We start from the raw sequence: 21,160 nt of genomic DNA on the forward strand, positions 1-21,160 counted from the left end.
TGTTGCTCGATGCAAACGAACGAGGGACCACGTCGAGGTAGGAATGTGCGTCTGTTGATCAAGTCGAGGATGCGGCGATCATTTGCATGAGAAAATCGAATTCCGTGACGCACGCACTGTGTGCTAACGTTTGCTGCGCTGGAGCTTGGCGATTCCTCTACGTAATTCCAGTTTCAGACCAGACCAGAGGAGAACTTGACGTATGCGATAAAAGGCTTCTGTAGCCCAATTCCGTGGTGTGTGCTGTGCGGCGATTCCGGTCCTGATTGTTGCGCAATTGAGCAGATCGTCTTCACGCGGCGTTCGATGCCTGTGTATCCCGTCTGCGGTGTTTGTGTTGTGGTCGATGTGCCTCTGCAGCGTGACGTCACTGGTGTTCGCTGCTGACGCTCACTGCGCCACGATTGCCAAAGGCTGCCGGTCCCCGACGTTCTCAGGATGGCGCCCGTCGTCGCCCCGCGACCGCCACCGGTGAGCACGCCGGCAGAGGTGGTGCCACCTGCCGCGTTGTGCGGTCCGGTCCCCTGTCGGTCGAGCAGTGCAGGTGGCGCCGGGGCTGCCACGCTGGCTTGTCCTGTCGAGCGGTGCAGGTGGCGCCGGGGCTGCCCGCGCCGGCTCGTCCCGTCGAGCAGTGCAGGTGGCCTCGAGGCTGCCCGCGCAGGCTCGTCCTGTCGAGCGGTGCAGTGGCCGAGACTGCCCGCGCCGGCTCGTCCTGTCGAGCGGTGCAGGTGGCGCCGGGCTGCCCGCGCGGCTCGTCCCATCGAGCGGTGCAGGTGGCGCCGGGGCTGCCCGCGCAGGCTCGTGCTGTCGAGCGGTGCAGGTGGCGCCGGGACTGCCGCCGCAAGCTCGTGAGTCGAGCGCGTGTGCAGGTGGCGCCGGCTCGTCCCATCGAGCGGTGCAGGTGGCGCCGGGGCTGCCCGCGCAGGCTCGTGCTGTCGAGCGGTGCAGGTGGCCGCCGGGGTGCCCGCGCAAGCTCGTGCTGTCGAGCGGTGCGGGGGGTGGCGCCAGGGCTGCCCGCGCAGGCTCGTGCTGTCGAGCGGGCAGGTGGCGCCGGGACTGCCCGCGCCGGCTCGTCTCTGTCGAGCGGTGGCAGGTGCCCCGAGATGCCCGCGCCGGCTCGTCCCATCGAGCGGTGCAGGTGGCGCCGGGACTGCCCGCGCCGGCTCGTCTGTCGAGCGGTGGCAGGATGGCCCCGGGCTGCCCGCGCTGGCTCGTCCTGTCGAGCGGTGCGGGTGGTGCCGGGACTGCCCGCGCTGGCTCGTCCCATCGAGCGGTTGCAGGTGGCCCCGGGCTGCCCGCGCTGGCTCGTCCTGTCGAGCGGTTGCGGGTGGGTGCCGGGGCCTGCCGCGCTGGGCATTCCCGCCGAGCGGCGTGCATGTGTGGGCACGGGTCGGTTCTGTTCGGTGTTTTGGATCGTATAGTCGATCGACGTGATAAAGAGCTGCCACTTGTCCACGCGACTGATGGGCCGGGTGGATACGAAATCACCTATAAATAAATCGGCCTATCCTCAGCGTCTGTGTGAACTGGAGCACTGCAGCCCCACGTGTGTTCCGCTGGCGCACCGGAACGCCGGAACCCGATATCGATTCGAAAGGCAAGCTTCACAGCTGTGATCGATGACAATGACGGTGTAACGATAGACGAGTTAACACTTCTGCCAACGGAGCTGGGTCATCCCGTTTTCATTAATTGTGCGTCAGCGCCAACGCGTGGTGGCTACGCTACCCACAGCCGCATTCTAGTCGTTTAGCTGCATATGCATCGTATTTCTGGCAGGGTTGTATGCTTTAAAGATGTATGATGGTATGGTTTGGGCTAGACTTGACTGTGTCTGGTGTAACAACCGTGCGTTTTCCTCGATTAGTTCCCGCAATTACGTAAATGCCGGTGATGTTCGTGAGGTCTGACGGCGTATGACTTCGCACAACTGTCAAGGCGTTTATCGCTGGTTGTCCGGACTGGGCTAGTGGACCTCACTGGTTCACAATACCAGCTAGAGGGTATTGGAGGGGAACCAGATTGGATTGTCAGACGGACGCAACACAGCCGGCCGATGGTGCTTGTGCAACTGGACGCTGGCAAGCTGCGTTAGATACGTAAGCATGGGGACGGCTGTTTGGCCCCCTCTAGTGAGGGCAACCTGGCCATGCGGTGCCGTCTGATCTCGGGTTTACCATGACCGTAGGAGCCACGGACCTGTGCGGAGACGCTGCGACTTCATGGTTCAATAGTTCAGTGACAAATATCTGGACTTTGTTTCGGCGTGTTGAAAAGCAGTGGTGGGGCGTCCCCGTAAATATGCCAGCTGTACGTCTTATGCACATTGTGATCCATACAGCCGGGATCCCTGCTCGGACGTTTGCTTACGTCGGCCAGAAATGTAACTCCTGCAAATATCCGAGCAGGGATCCCGGCTGTATGGACCATGACTTGCATAAGACGCACAGCTGGCATATTTACAGGGATGCCCCACCACTGCTTTTCAACACGCCGAAACAAAGTCCAGATATTTGTCATTGAACTATTAAACCATGAAGTCGCAGCGTCTCCTCTCAGGTCCGCGGCTCCTGCCGTCGTGGTAAACCAGATATCAGGCGGCCCCACATGACCAGGCGCAGCCCTTTAACTGGACGTCTGTTAGCGTAATTCCCCCAGAAGGGAAGAGAGATTTTGATGAGCTGTGACACATGGTGACTTCAGGTGATGTGGTGGTGAGCGAAGTGACTGGTGTGGTGACGAAGTGCCACATTACAGTAGTAAGGTGGTGGCTGGCGATTGAGATGAAAAAAGTCTTTTAATGACCGAGCATTGACAAAACATGCAGGAAAATGACGCATGGCAAATTTGCCCCTCTTACCAAGTCATTGTAACAAAGCCTGAGCTAGCTGTCATGAAAAGATTCAGATCAGGTGTGCTGTGTTCACTGGCGTCCGTGAGCTCGCGCGGTCTCAGACGCGGCGGCCGGCGCAGCCAGCCGCGGGTTATGGCTGGCCGGTCTGCTCGGGCCGGCTGGTGCCGCGGGGATGCCACGCGTGCAGGTGCCGCTGGGGATGTCGTGCGCGCAGGTGCCGCCGGGGATGCCGCGCGTGCAGGTGCCGCAGTGATGCCACGCGTGCAGATGCCGCGGGGATGTCATGAGTACAGGTGCCGCGAAGCCTAGACCATCGGCAATTCGTAAGTGCGCCGCTCGGTGGCCGCTTGCAGGTATCTCAGCGTGCGTGTCGGTGAAGGTCAAACTCGCCGAGCTGTCAAATGCACGGCATTTATTATAGGGCACATGTGAAAAGCACCGCCTCTCGCGGACAAGCTACCATATCTGTTGCTCCGGTTTTGGGCTAGCGAGGCTGCAGCGTAAGATGCGTTGGAGAGCGCCGACCACTGTGCATCATGGCGCCTTGCAGAATGGCCGACTGCGAGACCGTTAGTCTTCAACGCGGACGGCAACACACATCAGATCAGGAATGCAAATATAACAACACAAATGGGGAATCCCATGCACAAGTGCGCATTATCCGCCATTTTATGACTCAAAACGCGCTCCCCGAAATCACGAAACCGCACAAACGACCAAGAGCAGTGCCTATCGGCATTGGGGGTCATCGAGATGGAAGGTTAACGTCACAAAACGCCAGCATTGTCACCTACGAGGTAAAGTGCACTGTCACGGGACAGTTCTACAGCACGCACAATCCATCGAGCGTTTCGGTAAATGAGCGAGGTTAGCGCTGTTCAAGCGAAAAGCACACACAAGGCACAGCTCAGAAACCGCAAGACTTATCACGCGATGACGTGGAAGAAAGGACCGTCAAACGTACATTCATAGTTCCATATTGCTAGCATGCGGCAGCACACACCTACGGGGAAATTCGTAAAAATAATCACGTAAAACGTAAATAACGCCAGCAGCAGCACGCACACCTTACTGATACGTGCATCAATCACATCTACCGACGTCTACCAGAGAAACTTCAAGATCCCCGGAGGGACGCATGAAACATCGCCAGTCACAAATGGTTGGACATTAGCCTCCGGCGGCCACGGAGCCGGTCCGCCTCGTCTCAGTGCGGCACCAGGTAATCGACCCTGGGCACGCAGCCGTGCGCGCCGCGCACCACGGCGCCCCACAGCGTGTCTTGGTCGCCCTCCGAGAGCAGCGAGCCCCAGAGGCGCGAGTGGCGCACGGTGGTGGGCGCACCGCTCGCGCAGCGCACACCCCACTCCGCCTCCAGCTCCTCGCAGACGGCGACCACGTGACAGCGCGTGTAGGCGCGCGCCGGGTGCACGTCGTACGCGAGGTTGTCGCCCACGTAGACGCAGGCGGGCCGCTCGGTGCCGAGCTGCCGCTGCAGCAGGCCGTACAGCTCGGCCCAGCTGCCCTGCGAGTACACGCGGCCAGGCCGCAGCGCAGCGCCCGCCACTGGCGCCGCCTCGCGGTCGGCCGCGTCCAAGGCCAGGAACGGCGCGCGGCCCGTGAAGAAGCGCGGCTTGCAGGCGTACGTCACCACCACGTCGAAAAAGTCGAACCAGTCGGCGCCGCCGAGCGCTAGCCGCGCCATGTGCCGCGCGTAGTCAGCGTGTGACGATGTGATCAGGAAGAGCAGCTTGCCCTGGCTGCGCAGCTGGCGCAGCAGGCGCAGCACGGCGGCGCTGCACGGGTGCGCCAGCGCCGGCGTGTCGGCGCGCAGCCGGCTGAAGAAGCCGCCGTCGTCGGCGGCGAACTGATGGCGCGCGTACATGTGCGCGATGCCGTCCTGGACGGCGGCCGCCACGGCCGCGTAGTCGACGCCCGGCAGCCGGCCGGCGTCGACGGCGTCCACCAGGCAGGCGGCCGCCGGCACGCCCACCGCGTCGAAATAGTCGCGGAAACTGCGTAGCGTGCCGCACGGCGGATCGGCCACGGAGAGCGCCAGGTGGCGGGCGGCCGCCGGCGCGCCGCCCCGACCGTACGCCTCCACCAGCTCGGCGCGCGTCAGCGGCTGCGAGCCGTGCGTCGCGCGCAGTACGGCGCCGTCGTGGCGCAACTTCAGCAGGTTGCCGCGCATCGTGTCCAGGATGAGGCCACGCGCGCACAACTCGAGCTGGTCACACATGGGCGCAAACACGTCGGCTGGGTACTGCCAGCGAGAGATGAGGTGCGGCACAAGACACTGGTCGTAAGCCATCTCCATCAGTGGCTGCACCTGGTACTGGCATAGCGTGTTGTCCAGGTCAAAGCCCACACACTGATATGGACTGAAGTCAAAGGGCACATCACTCAGGAAAGTACTTGCATATCGGGGTATGACTGGGCTTAGAAAGGAGTGTCTGACAGCCACCTGGGCTGCCATACTGCACATCTGCCCACCATGCATCATCTGTCTCAGAAGCAACATCTTTGATGGTGACAGCTCAGATTGCTTAAATAGTCCAGAAGCAATACCATTGATATTGATAGCCAAGTTTTCTTAAATGTTCTAACACCCTGACCAATTCATGTTGTCACCTCCATAGTCTGGGGAAAGATCTGCACAGATCAGGGGATGGGGCTAGAACCCCATCAACATCTGGCCAAGATTGCTAAAACCTTTCTGAAAGCAAAGAAGGAACAACAAAATTACACAGGAAATTCACTTTTCACTGTACCCTGAGGCACTCTATGCACCACATTGTCAACAGGAATGGTTTCCAAGATAGAGAATTGTCCAAAACACCCAACATGGGTATGGTGTGCCCAACTCATTTTGATCATAATGATTTAATAGACTGAATGGGTTGGTATGGACAGACAGACTGAGTAGACAGTCATTAAAAATACATATGTGATGAAGGTGGCAATTGATGGGGAGGGGAATTAAGACAATACCAACTCTGCAGCCCCATCCACACAGACAAGTATCAATTGAAGGTCAGCTGTTATCTGACTACCACCTTCATCACACTTGCACTGTCGCATGCCACAAGACTCATAGCAGAACGTAGTTCGCTGTGGTAACAGGTTTGGTCCCGCCACCTGCCGCCAGTGCCCCGTACAGAGCTCGCGATGCCAGTCAAACACTAAGATGCATGTACTCGAAATCCATCTTCTTCGGAATGACCATGTCCTCTGTCTCGTCATACGTTAGCATCAACGCGTCACATATCCCTTCCACATGCCTAACTATGGGTCTGGGAACCGCCATACAACGTAGACTCGCGGGGCACGATACTGTCTTGAACCGAATATACAATGTCATCAACCGTGGATGCATGGAATCACAGGGGACTACCGTTCATAATTCCCGAGTTACCCTGTACCTATGTTGAATAAACACTCGCAACTGTGAGAACGTTACTACGTAGAAGTCATATGTAACACAAAAAGAGCTTTGGTGTGAAAGCCCCAATGTCCAATCCAATGTTTTATTAAAAATGCAAAAAAAAGCTTTCTTCAAAGCTGCTGCCTCTTAATTACCCTTTCTTCCACACATTTCTTGTTGCGTAAGTTTACTTTGACGTCATAAGAATGGTGAGTGCTACTTCGTAGATCCCGTATTCGACTGTGCATGTTATCAAAAATGAACGGACCCAAAGACGAAAACACCGTAACGTTGGTCGAAGAAAACATATTTGTGGGATCGGTGGAGTAAATTATACATTTGTGGTTGGAGGTGGGTGGTGAGTAGGCGTTGGCGCGTAAGGGGAAAAGAAATTGTTGTTTGCTCTAATCCTTTAGGCGCCAATGCCTGCATCGTATGAAATTTGATGGCAGTTAGTTGTTGGGTTCTCGGCAAGTCCGGGGCAGGTGGATTGTGAGGCCATACTCCTGTTTGGTTAGTCTGATGTGGAATCAGATTAAGAGGAAGGAAGGAAGGGTTCACATTCTTGGGTGCAGCCTCTAATTGGGGACATTTCCTCCAATTTTTCAGAATGTAATTTTTCTCTTGCAATCTTGCCTGCAGAAAGCATGTTTTTGCATTGTTTTTGCATTGTCATTGAATGCATGTTTGAAATTGCCATTTTGAAGTCAAGTTGTGAATTGTGCCCCTGTCCCCAGATTTCACGTTGGCTCTCCCAAACTTGATGTATCCCCATAATCTCAGAAATTTGATTATGCCCATACCCACACCAGCTGCTGAAGATACCAGGATGACAGTTGTATGATCTAAAGGTCTATTTTACCTGTGCTCACCATGATGTCAATGATGTCTGAAGACTGGGTGCTAGATTGGCACCTGGTTCAGCTTTCACAGAATCCATTCTGGCTGAGTAGCTATGCTTCTATTCATGGGATTAGTACTTACTACTAAAGCATAATTTTAAGACCGCTGGTTATGACTCAAATATGGCTCAATCCTGAAATCCTCTCCGGTTGATAGAATTCCAGTGAAAACAGTTTGAATGAAAACCTGGTTAATGGCATGCATACCACCCTGAATAGATAAGTGATATGATAACCATGCAGTTGAACCATAGCTACTAGTCAGAGCAGTGGACCATGAAACTATGAATATATACCATTGCTTTTAGCTTATTTGAGAGAACTTGCTGATGACTTGGTTGATTCAGCCAGGACTGAGCAGAAAGTTTTGAAAAAGAAATTATTTAACTCTGACTGAACCAGTATTTTGTTAATTCAGGAGGGGATTTCATCTCCATTTGGCATAAAGTGCAAGCCCATGTATGGAATAGTGTTTTAGTTAAAGATTGAACATGTCATGACAATTTGAAGTGTATTTACTTAGCCAATAGTTAGCTTATGGCATAACTCAGAAATTTTGCTGAGTATAGGGTCATCCTAAATGATTTATGTGTACTAATTGACATCACTTCTTGAAAGCATAAACAACCCATAAATGCTGCTAATATTTTTCTGGGGTCTAAATCAGTATGCCAAAATATCTTGATATCAATTGTTGAAGCATTTAATCATTGGAATTTCATATTCTTAAGATGTGTGCTCTAGTATTATGTAACCAAAAAGCAAAATACACAAAGACACCTTAGCACAATATTATGCTGGATTTAGCCAGGAAAATATGGGTAATGTTTTGTTTTCATTGATGTCATACCAAGTGGCAGAGCATTGTTTGCTGCATTATGTTTGCCATTACCATTATGCTTGGCTTTCCATGGTCATGTAGCCAGCTAGACATGGATGATCTAAGTGGTTAGCTGGGCTGGAGAGAAGCACCATCAAATTGCACACCAATGCTTAAAATACACCAATGCCGCCTCCGTGGTCTTGGGGAAAGATGCTGGACTCGTAATCCAGGGGCACTGGGTACGAGTCCCAGAGTGGGTGCATTGTGTGACCCCACTGAAACGGAAAGGCCAGCTGGCAACTGGCCAACGAGGTTCAACCCAGACCCCAGGCGGCCCTGTGGCAGCATTGTGCGGTGTGTAAAACCCTCTGCATTCCTGTCCGGCGAAAGGGCGGAGGCAAAATTAGCTGTTGAAATGGATGGCACGCTTGGGTGGTGGGTTCGGGGTACATGCAACAAGCTATGCTTAGCAGGCACTCTGAATCTGAAGTAACCCATACAAACCATTCGGTATAAATTTTTAAAAAAATAGATATCATTCAATATGTGAGTCACATCCCACAACTGTTTGCAATTTCCATTATCATGTGGAAGGCAAGTATTACTTGATGTACTTACAAGATGTGCACTTACAAGGTGGGGCCTACCAAGAATGTAGTTTACATTTTTGCCCTTTAAAATATTGCTGCCTGTCTTATTCTAGAGCACTGCTCACCAGCAACAGTGAGAAACAGTGGAGATGTCATAGTGTTGTCTCAGTTTTGGGGGAAATTTGAATGCCTCTTAAGGTGGATAGGCTGTCAAATTTGTGTTCAAGCCAGGGGGCATCAGAAGATCAACGCAACACAACACAACAGTTCCAAGTAGCACCAGTCAAACCAATGGACTAATGTTAACCTTACACATGCACTCCTGCTTACCCAGCCCTGGCTCATGTGCCTATGCTTTTCAATCAGCAGTTCCTCTACTCATGTAACTGACTACATATTTTGTATACTTTTGAGCACCATGTGGTATTGGCCGCCTTCTTAGTAGAACTTGAAAAGGCTACAGCAGGTGCAAAGGTGTTTTACAATGATCTCAATGAAAATTGACAAATGTGTGATGACAAAACATTTGCCTTCCATGAGCAGCATAGCTAAGTGGAAGCTCTTCAAGTCATATTGCCCTACTGGTGGGGTTAGCAGTGTCACTTATGGCTAGGACTTACAGTTTAGGGTGTATACAGAGCTTCCAAGATATATAAATAGGCTATCTAGGTATTTACCTCTGATTCTGTGCCTAAAAATATCACTGAAATGCTAAAACATGGCCTCTAAGTAACACAGAGTGGTCCTGTTGGTGGGAATCTCCTCCAAGTAGACATCAATCAATATATGCTGGAATACCCCCTGTTCCCCTATGACCCAGTTCAGTGTCATGCTTGGTGAAATCCTGCCTGCACCACTGCCTGCCACCTGAATTAGGGCTTGGTGTAGTTTGCTTTGTATTGAAAGTTAAAGTCCTAATGTAGCCATGAATGACATCACTCACTTGTAACCACTAACCATGTGTACAGCTGCAATCACACTGATTTGTCTCTGCTGGTTTTCAGACTTAAGTTGTTTAAAGTCTAAGTAATATTCAGAAGCACAGACAGGAAACAATGTCAAGATATCAGAGGGTAAGTGGTTCCCAAGATACCGAAATAACATGCTGTGTGCAGTGGCTGTTCCAATAGTGTACTGAACCATGTTTAAAAGCAGGAGCTACCTTACGGCTGCTGAATGTTTAGCCTTAGGGGACACATATTACTCTATTGCCTGATTCTCAGTCTATAGCCACAACTACTGGATGGACATGCATGTACTGTTACTGTTGAAAAGCCCCTTAAGAAACTCACCTTATTTCAAATTTGAGCTTCCACAGAAGAGCTATTCAACTGAATTAGGCCTGATATATTGTGCCAGAGATGAGATATAGTTATAATGAATAGGTGGATGAGGTAAGATGTAAAGCAGCCCTGATGATTCAGGTGGCAATCATGTACTGTTCTAGAGTTTCCTGTTATATTTGGGGCAGAAGATATTGCTAAGGATATATGCATTTACATTAATTTTCAGTTGCTTTGTGTTATCTGGCCATCCAGCATATCTTCTCCATTTTACAAGTTTATGATGCTCCTGTATCAGGTTCTGGCATGATACTGTGTGGCTGAGTCACTTTCCCTCACGGCTGGCTCTCCTTGTGGCTACTGGGGTCTTTCCAACCCCACAGATCTCTGGCCCATATGGTATCTGAAGTCTGGTCCCAGAGTGGGCACAGGGCATTATTCGACCAATACTGAATATGAGTTCACATCCCTCCTCTGATTCATCTGACCCCTGACATCTTCCCATACACTGAATGGTCGCCTGGCCATCTAACAGGTGTCTGAGCCGCCGGCGGCGGCGGCCGCCGAGCCCAGCGTGCCGGCGCCGCCGACAGAGCCGCCGCCGCCGTACGAGGCGGCGCAGGCGGTGGCCGGTCCGCCGCCGCCGCCGCCGCCACCGCCGCCGCCTCCGCCGCTGTCGGCCGAGAAGGCCACGCCCTTCGAGCCGCCGCCGGCGTACGACGACGCCACCAACCCGGCCAAGCTGCCGAGCTACGACGAGGTGCAGCAGGAGAAGGCCCGCGAGGGTGGGGCGCTGCCGGTACGTCCCGCGCCGCACGGCCACCTCCCGTCAGCGCAGGCCGCCGCGCCCGGCTGCTGTTCTGTCTGTGGTCCGTGTCTTCCGGCGGAGGGCGACCGGCTGGCTGGCCACTGTCGGTAGCTGATGAGACGTGTGCGCGTGTGCGTGTGCACTCTCCAGTCGCGGGTGCTGGGCGTGTAAGCGTATCCCCATAGGAGTGCAGATGACTGTCTTGTGAAGGACGCACCCCCCTCTAAACGGAGACATCGCGCCAGATGTGCCCCAGCCAAGTAATGCCTGATCGCCATCTGCGCTTGGCTGCTGCATGCTGCCCAGTTTAATTCTGAGTGGTGAACTGGTGAGGAGAATTTGCGAAAACGACATTGTGTTGTAGTGGTGTATGTGTGTATGTGTTCTAGTGCAACATATGACCAGCCCGTCTGCTCGCGCACCTGGCTCATTGTTTCGAAGATAAGTCCGCCACTTCAGTCCATCTGTTGCGCACGTGGTTCATTGTCTCGAAGATGGCTCCACCATTTCAGTCCATCTGACGCGCACGTGGTTGACTGCTTCGGAGATAGGTCCGCCATTTCCCGTCGGATCAACTTTTGGCCCTGACCCTTTTCGATTTGGGCAAATTTGGTGGCGATGGAGCACCTTAGGAATGACAAACCCTTTGGAGTTTTAGAAGACCCCTGGGGCTTAGTTCAAGAAGTTATTCAGTATTCACCATGCTTCATGGAAGTGGCAGCTCAAAATCTGCGTAACATTTCATGCAACTGGTATTGATTATAGGTGTGCTCAATCCCCAGGCGATTTTTCTTGATATGTGCAGGAGTTGTGTGCTGTGTGATTGATCTGACCTTCTGACGTGACAGAACCAAGTGTTATTTCAGTTGTTTTGTATCAGTTCTATATTTCTGGAGCCTTGATTTCACACCTCACTCTGTTTGCCCTGTGACGGAAAATTTTGAAACAAAAGACATTGGTGTCTGTGTCGGGCCGTTGTCTCCCCTGGCGTCTGTGACTTCCCATTGTCTCCCCTGGGGTCTCTGACGTCCCGTTGTCGCACGTGCGGCCTGTGACGTCCCGTTGTCTCGCCTGAGGTATATTTCGTCCCATTGTCCCCTGGCGTCTGGGACTTTGGACTGTCTCCCCTGGGGTCTGACGTCTCGTTGTCTCCCCGGGGGTCCGTGACGTCCCGATGTCTCCTCTGGGGTCTGACGTCCCGTGGTCCCCTGGGGTCTGACGTCTCGTTGTCTCCCTTGGGATCTGTGACGTCCTGATGTCTCCCCTGGGGTCTGTGACGTCCCGATGTCTCTTCTGGTGTCTGTGACGTTCTGTTGTCTCCTGGCGTCTGGTGTCCCGCTGTCTTCCCCGGGGTCTGTGACGTCACGTTGTCTCACCTAGGGTCTGTGACGTTCCGATGTCTCCTCTGGAGTCTGTGACGTTCCGTTGTCTCCCCTGGCGTCGGTGACTTCCCGTCGTCTCCCCTGGGGCTTTACCTCCTGCTTTCTACCCTGGTGGCCGCTAGGTCTGTTATCTGGCCCAGAGTCTGTGATGTTCTACCGTCTCTCCTGACGTCTGTGATGTCGCGCACTGCTTGATAATGACGTCCGTGACATCTGGCCGTCCCACTTGACGTGTGAGACGTCCCGCTGCCCCGCCTGACGTCTCTGACGTCCCGCTGCCCCGCCTGACGTCTGTGACGCCCTGCTGCCCGCCTGACGTCTGTGACGCCCCGCTGCCCGCCTGACGTCTGTGACGTCCCGCTGCCACGCCCGACGTCTGTGACGTTCCGCTGCCCGCCTGACGTCTGTGACGTTCCGCTGCCACGCCCGACGTGTGTGACGCCCCGCTGCCCGCCTGACGTCTGTGACGCCCCGCTGCCCGCCTGACGTCGGGTGCTGTCAGGCGTGGCCGTTTCGCTGCCGGCTGACCTCATGACCTTCACCTCGACAGCCGGCCGAGCCGCTCCCGGATGAGCTTGACGAGGACCGGTCAGCGCTGCACCTGTGGCGCATCTCGTCGGTCGGCCTCGATCCGGAGGCTGCGGCCGCCCTGCACGACCAGCAGCTGCTCGGCACCGACCTCATGTTCTTCACCGCCTTCCTCGGTCAGTCTCGGCGCCGACCTCATGCTCTTCATCCACGTCTTCGATCAGTTTCGGCACCGGCCCCATGTTTGTATACCCCTTCCTCGGTTAGTCTCGATATCGACCCCATGTTTTTCACTTTCTTCGTCAGCCAGTCTCGGCACTGACCTCATGGTCTTCATCTTCTGCTTCCATCAGCCTTGGCACCACCTTCGTGCTCTTGATCAGTGCCCAGTGAGCATCCTTCACTACCTTTTTCTGGTGATGCATGTTTTGGAGAATTCGTTTAGATACCTCACTTGCATATAGGACATATCACATGAAGCATGTTGATGAAAGAGAAGATTGACTCAAGTGGTGAGCGATGACGAGAAGGTTCCATAGTACATATAATGGTCTTCGCAATTCTTAGTGCATGAATAGTCTCGTTCTGGTGGGACCACCACCCATGACAGCACAATGCAGTCACGTGATTGGTTACTTGACTTGAATTGTATGTCTGATTGTGTCACCAGATGCAATTGACGAGGGTTGGGGAATGATCGGGACATAGCCTAAAACGCATCGAAGCAGTCGATATGATGCTGTCCTCAGCCTGACCAGATGGCCGCCCAGCCAGTGTTGTGAATAACGTTGCGGTCATCCGGCTCTTCACAATTGCGTTGTCGAGCCTTGTGCTCGGCTTTCACGTTCTTCCCAGTAGCAAACTCAGAAATGGTTTAGTCTAGTGGGGCACTGACCTGACCTGGTGGTTTGTCTGATACGACGACCTGATCATTGGTCGTCTTGCCAGCAGGTCACTTGCCACCTGGTATGCCCAGTGATTTGGTAGTCTGGTAGTCCAGTTTGCAGTCTAGTCACTGATTACCCAGATGTGGGATATCTTCGACAGCAGTTTGTACCCTGTCCCATTCAAATGTCGCGGTTCATATATCATGTGCTCTGCACATATCTCCACCGTGCGTTCATCATCCGTTGGCTGTGCTGGTATGACTTCCTCCCCACATGTCAGTGGTGTCCGGCTGCGGCGCCGCTGCCACGCCCCCCACCATCGCCTGCCCGCGCCGCCCGCGCCTGCCCGTGTCCCGCCTTGTCCCGGGCCTGTGCCGGCGGCACCGCGCCCCAGCCTGACTCGACCCGTCGGCGCCCGGTCCGCAGCGGCGTTCCTCTTCAACTGGATCGGGTTCCTGCTGCTGCTGTGCTTCTGCCACTCGGTGGCCGGACGCTACGGAGCGCTGGCTGGCTTCGGCCTCTCGCTCGCCAAGTGGACCCTGATTGTGAAGAACTCGACCACGCTTGTCTCGCACGACAACTCCTGGCTCTGGTGGCTCATCATGGCGTTCGGTCAGTAGCGCTCTTGCGCTCGCTGCGAGGCGGCGTAAGCACGAGGTCATGCTGGTGGGAGTGGACCGCGTGGGGTGAAGTTTGATTGGTGGGCGTGGTCTGATATCTTGTGTGGCACGAGGCTGACTAAGGTTGACGTCTTTCAACCTGAGGTGTTATGTCCGACCTGGGATCAGTCTGTGATTTGCTTACCGTTCGCCACTTTTGGGACTAATGTCCAGCTAAAAATGTCCATTTAAACTCGTCTGCTGCTGCTGGGTGTATGTTGACATTTGATTCCAGTTAGCTAGAAAGTACCTTGTTTCGCCCTTCGCGATGCCTGTGGAGTGTCGGTCGTGTCCGCCGTGGTCCTGCTCTGTCGTGTCTGCCGCGGTCCCGCCCTGTCGTGTCCACCGCTGTCCCGCTCTGTCATGTCCACTGCGGTGCCGCCCTGTCGTGTCCACCGCGGTCCCGCCCTGTCGTGTCCACCGAGGTCCCGCGGGGTCCTGCGTCGCCTGACACCGCGTTGTGGGGCGACGCGGTGTCGATGCCGCCCTGACCTGTACACCCCGTCACCGCCAGGGCTGGTGATCTCTGTTCGCGCCATGCTGCAGTACCTATACATCAAGCGCGAGTGGCGCCAGCTGTCGGTCGCCGCCCGCCAGCGGCTCATCTTCTTCTACTAGGCGGTGCCGCGGCGCCGTCGCCCCGGGCGTGGCGTGGGGACGGCCTGAGCCCGACCCTGGGGCGGCGGCGGACCGTTGCTGGCGGCGCGCTCCCGGCCGGGCCGACCGGGGCGTACGCTGCCTCCGGTCAGTCGGCCGCGGGTCACCAGCACTTGCTGCCGCACCCGCCGTGTAGGGCTCTGTCGAGCGCTGCCGCAGCCACCTCCAGTCTGATAGCCCGCTTGCCGGCCTCCGTATCAAGGATAGGTTTTTGGTTTTATTGATTGACGTGGCTACTTCGTTGCGGGGACTCCGTTCCGTTGCCGCGGCGCTTTCTGACCAGTGTAAAAGCGCAAGGCCGTTTGCGCGGCCGCCACTGCACTGGCTGTATGTAGCGTGCATGTTTGGAGTACAGTTGGCCGCCACGGGCCATGATAGCGTGTGACTGTGATCCGTGTTTCCGGCTGGGGGGACGTGCAGTGTTGGATGCTGCTGATGTGATCTAGTAGGATAGGAGGTATACCTTCATACGCCGGGGCACCTAATGTTGCATATGGGATATTGGCGGCGGCAACAGCGCTTCTTACAGTGTGCATTCCCGATCCTGCCTAATCGGAGGAGCCCACGCTCCGCCCCTCGCTGCTTCTGAGCGCCGTCTTGTCCCGACGGCGTTGTTGGGGGACAGCCACATAAGTTTTAAATGTGCTGGACGGCGTATTGGATACATTTAATGGGGACTGGATACACACTTTGCTGCATTAATCGCAGGCGTAATGGCAGGTCGTGAAGAGGGCAGATGCGTTCTATCGTTTTACTACTTCTTCGGGAGCTTTTGTGCCGCACCTGTCGAACTGGCGCCACCTTTCGGTGGACCGCATCTCCGTGCGCCTGTACTAGAATGTGATGTTGCGTTGGTGGTTTCCCTAGTGGTTCTTCGGGCCCCAGCTTAGTCGCCGTGTCTGCTACTTAGCATTGATGGCCATGCCTGTCCGGTCAAACGCACAGGCGTTGTCGGGTTGTCCAGTTGTCGTCCGCGGGGTGGGCCCCGTTTCCGCCGGTTTCGGTATCGCTGTCGCCGGTGCGTCGCTCGGTCGGCATTTGTCGAGGACATAGCCGCCGCCGCGCTTTATCCGCTAACCACGCGCCTTCACGTCCTCTAGTCGCCTCGAAGCTAACCGTCGTGTGCACTTGTGTGTTCTGTCCAGTCACCGGTCGTTGTTGCGAGGCGGCCGTCGGCACTGGCGCCTTGAACGCTGTCTGCGGAGCCGCCACGAGGCCCGTCACCGCCGGGCCACGCGGATGTCAGAGGAGTCGTCATTTAGTCCAAAATACACCTAAACTACCATCTTTGTGTGTGGCTCTGCCCATGTACACCTGCCAAGGTTAGGGGGCGGGCGTCGCCTCTCGCTTTCGATCAGAGACGCATGAGTCCAGGCCTTTGCAGATTCTCCCCGTAGGTTCCAGTCCGATAAATGTCTCCCTCCAAATAGCCAACGATTTTTATCAATTTTTACTTCGTTTGGCCCGAAGCTACCTGACCTTTCGGTCATTTTATCTGTCATCCAGGAGTCATCACCCAGGTGCTATCGTACCCAGCGGCCTTTCTCCGAGAACTTCCCAGTTCTAGGATTATTGGGAGGGGTGAGCATTACTGGCACGGGGAGGTGGTGGATTTCATCCGTCAGGGACGCGCCACTGACAGACCGTACCCCCCCCCCCCCCCGGCACGTATGACACCGACACCCGGGCGTTTGCTCAGCCTTAGTGTTCATGGCACAACGCAACATACGAGTCCATCAGCATCGGCATCCCTTCCGCACCTCCTCCGACATGCTCCATCGATTATGCAATGCGGGTTATGTTGCTAGCAAAGGACGTTGTGCCGTGCCTTGCAAACAGCGCAGCATGTGGATTTCGTAAACAACCGGATCGGAGGCCTGACATGTGTACTTTTATTCCGCGACCTACGCGCCGCGCGCCTCTGGCCCCGATCCACGATGCGCTCAGCAATGCAAGATTTTAATTGCTCCCAATGGACGCTATATGACCGCGCAGTCGAAACGCCGTAAACCCCCAATTACTACTACTACTTCTTAGCCCCGTAAGCTGTTAAGGGCATGCGCGATGAATATTATATACAGAGGTGAGACGTAGCAACAGCCTTATTCCTCAGAGAAAAATGTAGGAGGGTGATGTATTTCCGCTTCTGCTTTTCGTTTCGCTAAAAGCATGATACCAAACTCTCAAGGCATCGATACCTCCATTCTCCGGTTTGTTCTCGGAGGAATAAGGCTATTACTACCGTCTAAATCCTTCGTTCGTTTACGAAGTGCACCACACTTCCCACATGACAAAAACCTAAAGGTTTGTGCTTGGCAAACTGATTTGCGCAGAAGCTCATTTTTCCTCGGCGCCCAAACGACTTTCGTCTCACGAAAGCCCCGGTTTCCGTAGACGTGACCCCCGCGAGCTAATCCATCACGGCTTGCATGAGCTGCTGGTGCATGCGACAAGCTTACGTAATTTCCCGTGCATAGCTTAGCCCTTGACTTTTTACTATCGCTTATTTTGGATCTAAGAAGTCAGCATGGTGTGCGTCGACTTTTGAAGGCGTCTTCACTGAGGCGCTGCTTATTTTAAATGCCATTTAATGCATTTCTCCTTTGGGAAGTTGTCCGGTACCTTCAATTCACCGTGTACTGGTGGTATGGCTGGTCGGCGGTATATTCTCCAGGATTTATTATTCAACTTTCTCACAATTCGTTTCCTGTGCAGGCCATCATACTACAGGCGCCATGTGTACGACAAAGCTCTAGGTAGCTCAGCCAATGGAAAGATCAATGGCAAATTCCCTAACGCGGACAATAATTACAATGATATTTGACGTGCAGCATGTAGCACCACACTCACGCGCACACCTGCACACGTCTGCACACCCCGGCTCGGTTGACCCTCGCACTGGCACCACCCTACAAATGATCAAAACGGCACGCGGCCCGGGCTGGGGCCGGCCGGCGCACGCCACAGTCGCGTGCTCCACCTGCGGCGGCGTGCTCGGTGCCGGCCGGTCCGGCGCGCCGCCGCTAGGAATGTGGCGGCGGACGACGCAGCTCGCTTCAGAGCAGCATCACATGGAATATAGGCGGGGGCGGGGTGGTCGCGCGGCCACCCATTACGCCTTGATGTAGAGGAAGATGGCCACGATGAGGCCGTACAGGCCGAGCACCTCGGCGAAAATGAGGATGAGGATCATGCCGACGAAGAGGCGCGGCTGCTGCGCCGTGCCGCGCACGCCCGCGTCGCCCACGATGCCGATGGCGAAGCCGGCCGCCAGCCCGCTCAGACCGACCGACAGGCCGGCGCCAAAGTGCACGAACCCGCTGTGGAGGAGACGTGGTCATCTCATCTGCAGTGTCAAGGGAGCCAGCCAGCTTCCGACTGGACACAGTCGCGCTGCGTCACGTGACACGCCTGCGCCACATGACACTCCTGCATCACGGGACACTTCTGCGCCACGTGACACTGCTGCGCCACGTGACACTCCTGCATCACGTTAAACGGCTCGAACATTCATGAGCTGGTGTCAACAATGACTCTAAAAGGACAGCATTTGTTGAGACCTTGAACATAATACAACATCGCTGAGACCTTGAACACAGTGAAGTGGCATTGATGCTTCATGCCCCAAGGAGGACTCACTGAATCTCCGACATTTTGCGTGCATCAGTGTCATCCATCCTTCTCGGAATGTCTCACGGTCCACAGCCCCTTTGAGCACATGCTGGCCAACCAGTGTACGGGTACCGGGACGCAGAACTCACGAGAAGAGCTCGTAGGTGGCTGGCTTGGTAATGCCACCAGCGATAAGCACGGCCACCACCAGACCATAGATGGCGAGGATACCAGCCATCACCACGGGGATGATGGACTTCATGATGAGCTCGGGCCGCATCACCGACATGGCCGCGATGCCAGTGCCCGACTTGGCTGTGCCATATGCGGCGCCCATCGCTGCAAAAACCCACATCAGGGTCAGCAATGACTGGCAGCACACATCATAAAACTCTGTCACCTGATACTGGGCTGGCACAGACAGTCATGGATCCCTCAGACAATCAGGGGCACCTAGCACGGTTTGTACACTGTGAGCAGGACTTCACATCATTGACAGAACACAAGAGCAAAGTTCGGGGGGCGCAGTCATCCCCCACAGGGTGTGGGGAGGGGATCATTTTTATGCCACATAACAACATTTTCTCTTGTATTTGCTTTTTAGACCTGTCCAGGGGATAAAATCCCTGAACCTATCAGCACTTTCAATTGCTGCAGGAAAGGAGAGACAAACAGAGGAGCTGCTCAAAGTTCCAAAACAATGTTCTCACTTCACCCACAGTCTTGTGTAGTCTTACCATATTCTATTTTCCTCATTGATCATGACTAGTGATTGTAACTTGAACATGAACTCATGAACAACAGTTAGACATATATATATATATATATATATATATATATATATATATATATATATATAAAGGTGTGTCATGGGGCCTCTTAACATTTTGCCGTTCTTGTTTAGATGCCAACTGGCCTGTGAGATATCATAACTGCCACAGAGCGGCATCCCTCAGCATTATATGATACAGGAAATATTCTCTCATGCTGTCTCAACACTTGCTGTTGAAATGGAACTGCCCTGATATGGTGCTAGATATCATGGTCTTCACATCCTGTCTGCATATCACTTATTACAATGTCTTATCTCAGAACCATCCTAAAAATGATCATTTTTCAATTGTTTCACAGAATAACTTAAGATGGCCTTCTCTCAGAACAGATGGTCCACAGGCTCTGCCAAATGACTGCTAAAAAATATTTCAGCACTCATCTTGAATGTTAAGAGACCCAGAACAGCAGCCTGACATGCTGCTATGCTTTATTCAGTTAATTATGCAGTCAAGGAACCAAACTTCATCAGATTTTGCACTAACGATATATCACTAACCCCCAGCTCACAAAGCATGACAGGGCTGTCAGAAAGATGTTTGATATATCAAAATGATGTCCCTAATATGTGGGCCTTCCACTCTTAATTACATCAACATTTCAGGATAACTTACAATAGATCACATCCCCATCACAATTAAGCCATACAGCACATAACAGAATCACTGCCCAACATTTTAAGCTTGTCCCAACTAGCATTATTTCTGTGATGCCCATTCTAACATGCGACCTTCACATCTAGGTGCCAGCTTTGGTTCCCCAAAATGTGCAAGCTCCTTGTCAAATCACACAGCTGAGAACTGTTCACCCTGATCCCTAGCTTAGTAGGTTACAACATCAATCAGGTGACACCACAGGGGAGGGAAGACTGCTCAATTAGATTGGACAAACATTAAGGCATGGCCAAACAAGAAGCAAGATGAGTCAAGGTGAGCCTGAGGAAATGCAAATTCCTATTTCAGAGCTTTATTGAGGGCCACATCTGGCCAAGCCAGAGGATCCACATTGCCTAGGCACCTTACCCTATTATCCAATGTGACTGCAATCCATGCAAACATTCCCTAATTCACACAAAGCAATTCACAAACATTGCCCAATTATACCACAAACTCTGCACAATGTCTTCAACTGAAAGGAAAGATCCAAGCACCACTTCTCCGGCCACAGGCTAACGGCAGGGACGAACAATAGGCAAGTTCACATACGGCGGTCCTTACCACTGAACACCATGGCTGAAGCAGCTCCCATGACGCCGAAAAAGGGGCCATAGATTGGTCTTTCGTCAGTCGACATGTTGTAGGTCTTGGAAATACTTTATGTGACGTGTCTTTAACGACCCAACCTACAGGCAGCCAGCACGGGGCACGACACAGCCACTTCCCAGCCGGTGCTGTCGGGAGATGGCCGAGTCTTGTGACACTCAATAGTCGGCGACGGGATGTATTTGTTCCAGCGGTTTTGATTCGTCAACGGCCCAAGTTTCGTCCTCCATAAACCAATCAGAGACCCTGTCACTCAGCACCGTGCCGATGACGTCCTCTGACGTCACAAAACTTGACTAGGAAAGTGGGATTTACTACGGTAAAGAGGACTAACGTTAGCTAGTTTATGCGATTGCGTAAGGGAAGCCACCCTAATTAGGCCTATGTTTAGCATGCCGTCTTGGGTTTAGCCTTGTTCCCTGTTTTCTCCCAACAGCTTTCGTCAAACTTCACCGACATACCCGTAAAAAACTGCGAAGAAGTAGCGTAAGCAAACGCTACGAAACTTTCTTTTTTCTGAATCGAATTTTTTCGGCTGTTGAAGCTAGTTTTGAAGTCCAGAAGCCTTATTTAGGTCAATTTGTGATACAACCGGCTTTCCGACAGTTTCCAGTACGGCCTAAACCTGCGCGGTTCACCCAAATTTGCGCGGTCCGGC

General features: G+C 53.8%; 3 protein-coding genes and 1 long non-coding RNA gene across 4 annotated transcripts; 2 read left to right on the forward strand and 2 right to left on the reverse strand.

The window, feature by feature from the left end:
- Window positions 1–3,280: 3,280 nt before the first annotated feature.
- LOC119091607 (5'-nucleotidase domain-containing protein 1) lies at window positions 3,281–6,257 on the reverse strand. Its single transcript, XM_037214415.1, has 2 exons — window positions 4,848–6,257; window positions 3,281–4,754 (listed from the first exon to the last, which is right to left on the reverse strand). Exons 1-2 carry the CDS (start codon window positions 5,373–5,375, stop codon window positions 4,062–4,064), a joined length of 1,221 nt encoding a protein of 406 aa, XP_037070310.1. The 5' UTR covers window positions 5,376–6,257; the 3' UTR covers window positions 3,281–4,061.
- Window positions 6,258–6,543: 286 nt separating this feature from the next.
- LOC119092709 (uncharacterized) lies at window positions 6,544–10,468 on the forward strand. The gene is made up of 3 exons (XR_005093528.1): window positions 6,544–6,629; window positions 9,598–9,666; window positions 10,412–10,468. It is a non-coding gene; the product is annotated as an uncharacterized LOC119092709 (long non-coding RNA).
- On the forward strand, window positions 10,469–16,084 carry LOC119092708 (NEDD4 family-interacting protein 1-like; the record flags this gene model as incomplete). Its single annotated transcript, XM_037215686.1, has 4 exons — window positions 10,469–10,675; window positions 12,617–12,770; window positions 13,908–14,093; window positions 14,655–16,084. Coding segments are annotated over 4 exons (651 nt in total), but the record flags the coding sequence as incomplete, so codon positions are not given.
- Window positions 16,085–17,459: 1,375 nt separating this feature from the next.
- LOC119092668 (V-type proton ATPase 16 kDa proteolipid subunit) lies at window positions 17,460–20,659 on the reverse strand. Its single transcript, XM_037215636.1, has 3 exons — window positions 20,458–20,659; window positions 18,559–18,748; window positions 17,460–18,117 (listed from the first exon to the last, which is right to left on the reverse strand). The coding sequence occupies exons 1-3, from the start codon at window positions 20,531–20,533 to the stop codon at window positions 17,910–17,912; spliced, it is 474 nt and encodes a 157-aa protein (XP_037071531.1). The 5' UTR covers window positions 20,534–20,659; the 3' UTR covers window positions 17,460–17,909.
- Between the last annotated feature and the right edge of the window lie 501 nt (window positions 20,660–21,160).

This window comes from Pollicipes pollicipes, unplaced genomic scaffold (genome assembly GCF_011947565.3).
Source record: "Pollicipes pollicipes isolate AB1234 unplaced genomic scaffold, Ppol_2.1 Scaffold_3447;HRSCAF=4054_pilon_pilon_pilon, whole genome shotgun sequence".
NCBI classification, from domain to species: Eukaryota; Metazoa; Arthropoda; class Thecostraca; order Pollicipedomorpha; family Pollicipedidae; genus Pollicipes; species Pollicipes pollicipes.

Bases quoted from the DNA above. Each gene is read 5' to 3' on its own strand.
- LOC119091607 (XM_037214415.1), bottom strand. From the start codon at position 5,375: ATGTTGCTTCTGAGACAGATGATGCATGGTGGGCAGATGTGCAGTATG. The intron at 4,755-4,847 runs GTGGGCGTGCCG...GCCGCCGTCCAG, and splicing joins TCCGCGACTATTTCGACGCG to GACGGCATCGCGCACATGTA.
- LOC119092668 (XM_037215636.1), bottom strand. From the start codon at position 20,533: ATGTCGACTGACGAAAGACCAATCTATGGCCCCTTTTTCGGCGTCATG. The intron at 18,749-20,457 runs GTAAGGACCGCC...GGGTTTTTGCAG, and splicing joins TTCAGCCATGGTGTTCAGTG to CGATGGGCGCCGCATATGGC. The intron at 18,118-18,558 runs GTGAGTTCTGCG...TCTCCTCCACAG, and splicing joins GCCACCTACGAGCTCTTCTC to CGGGTTCGTGCACTTTGGCG.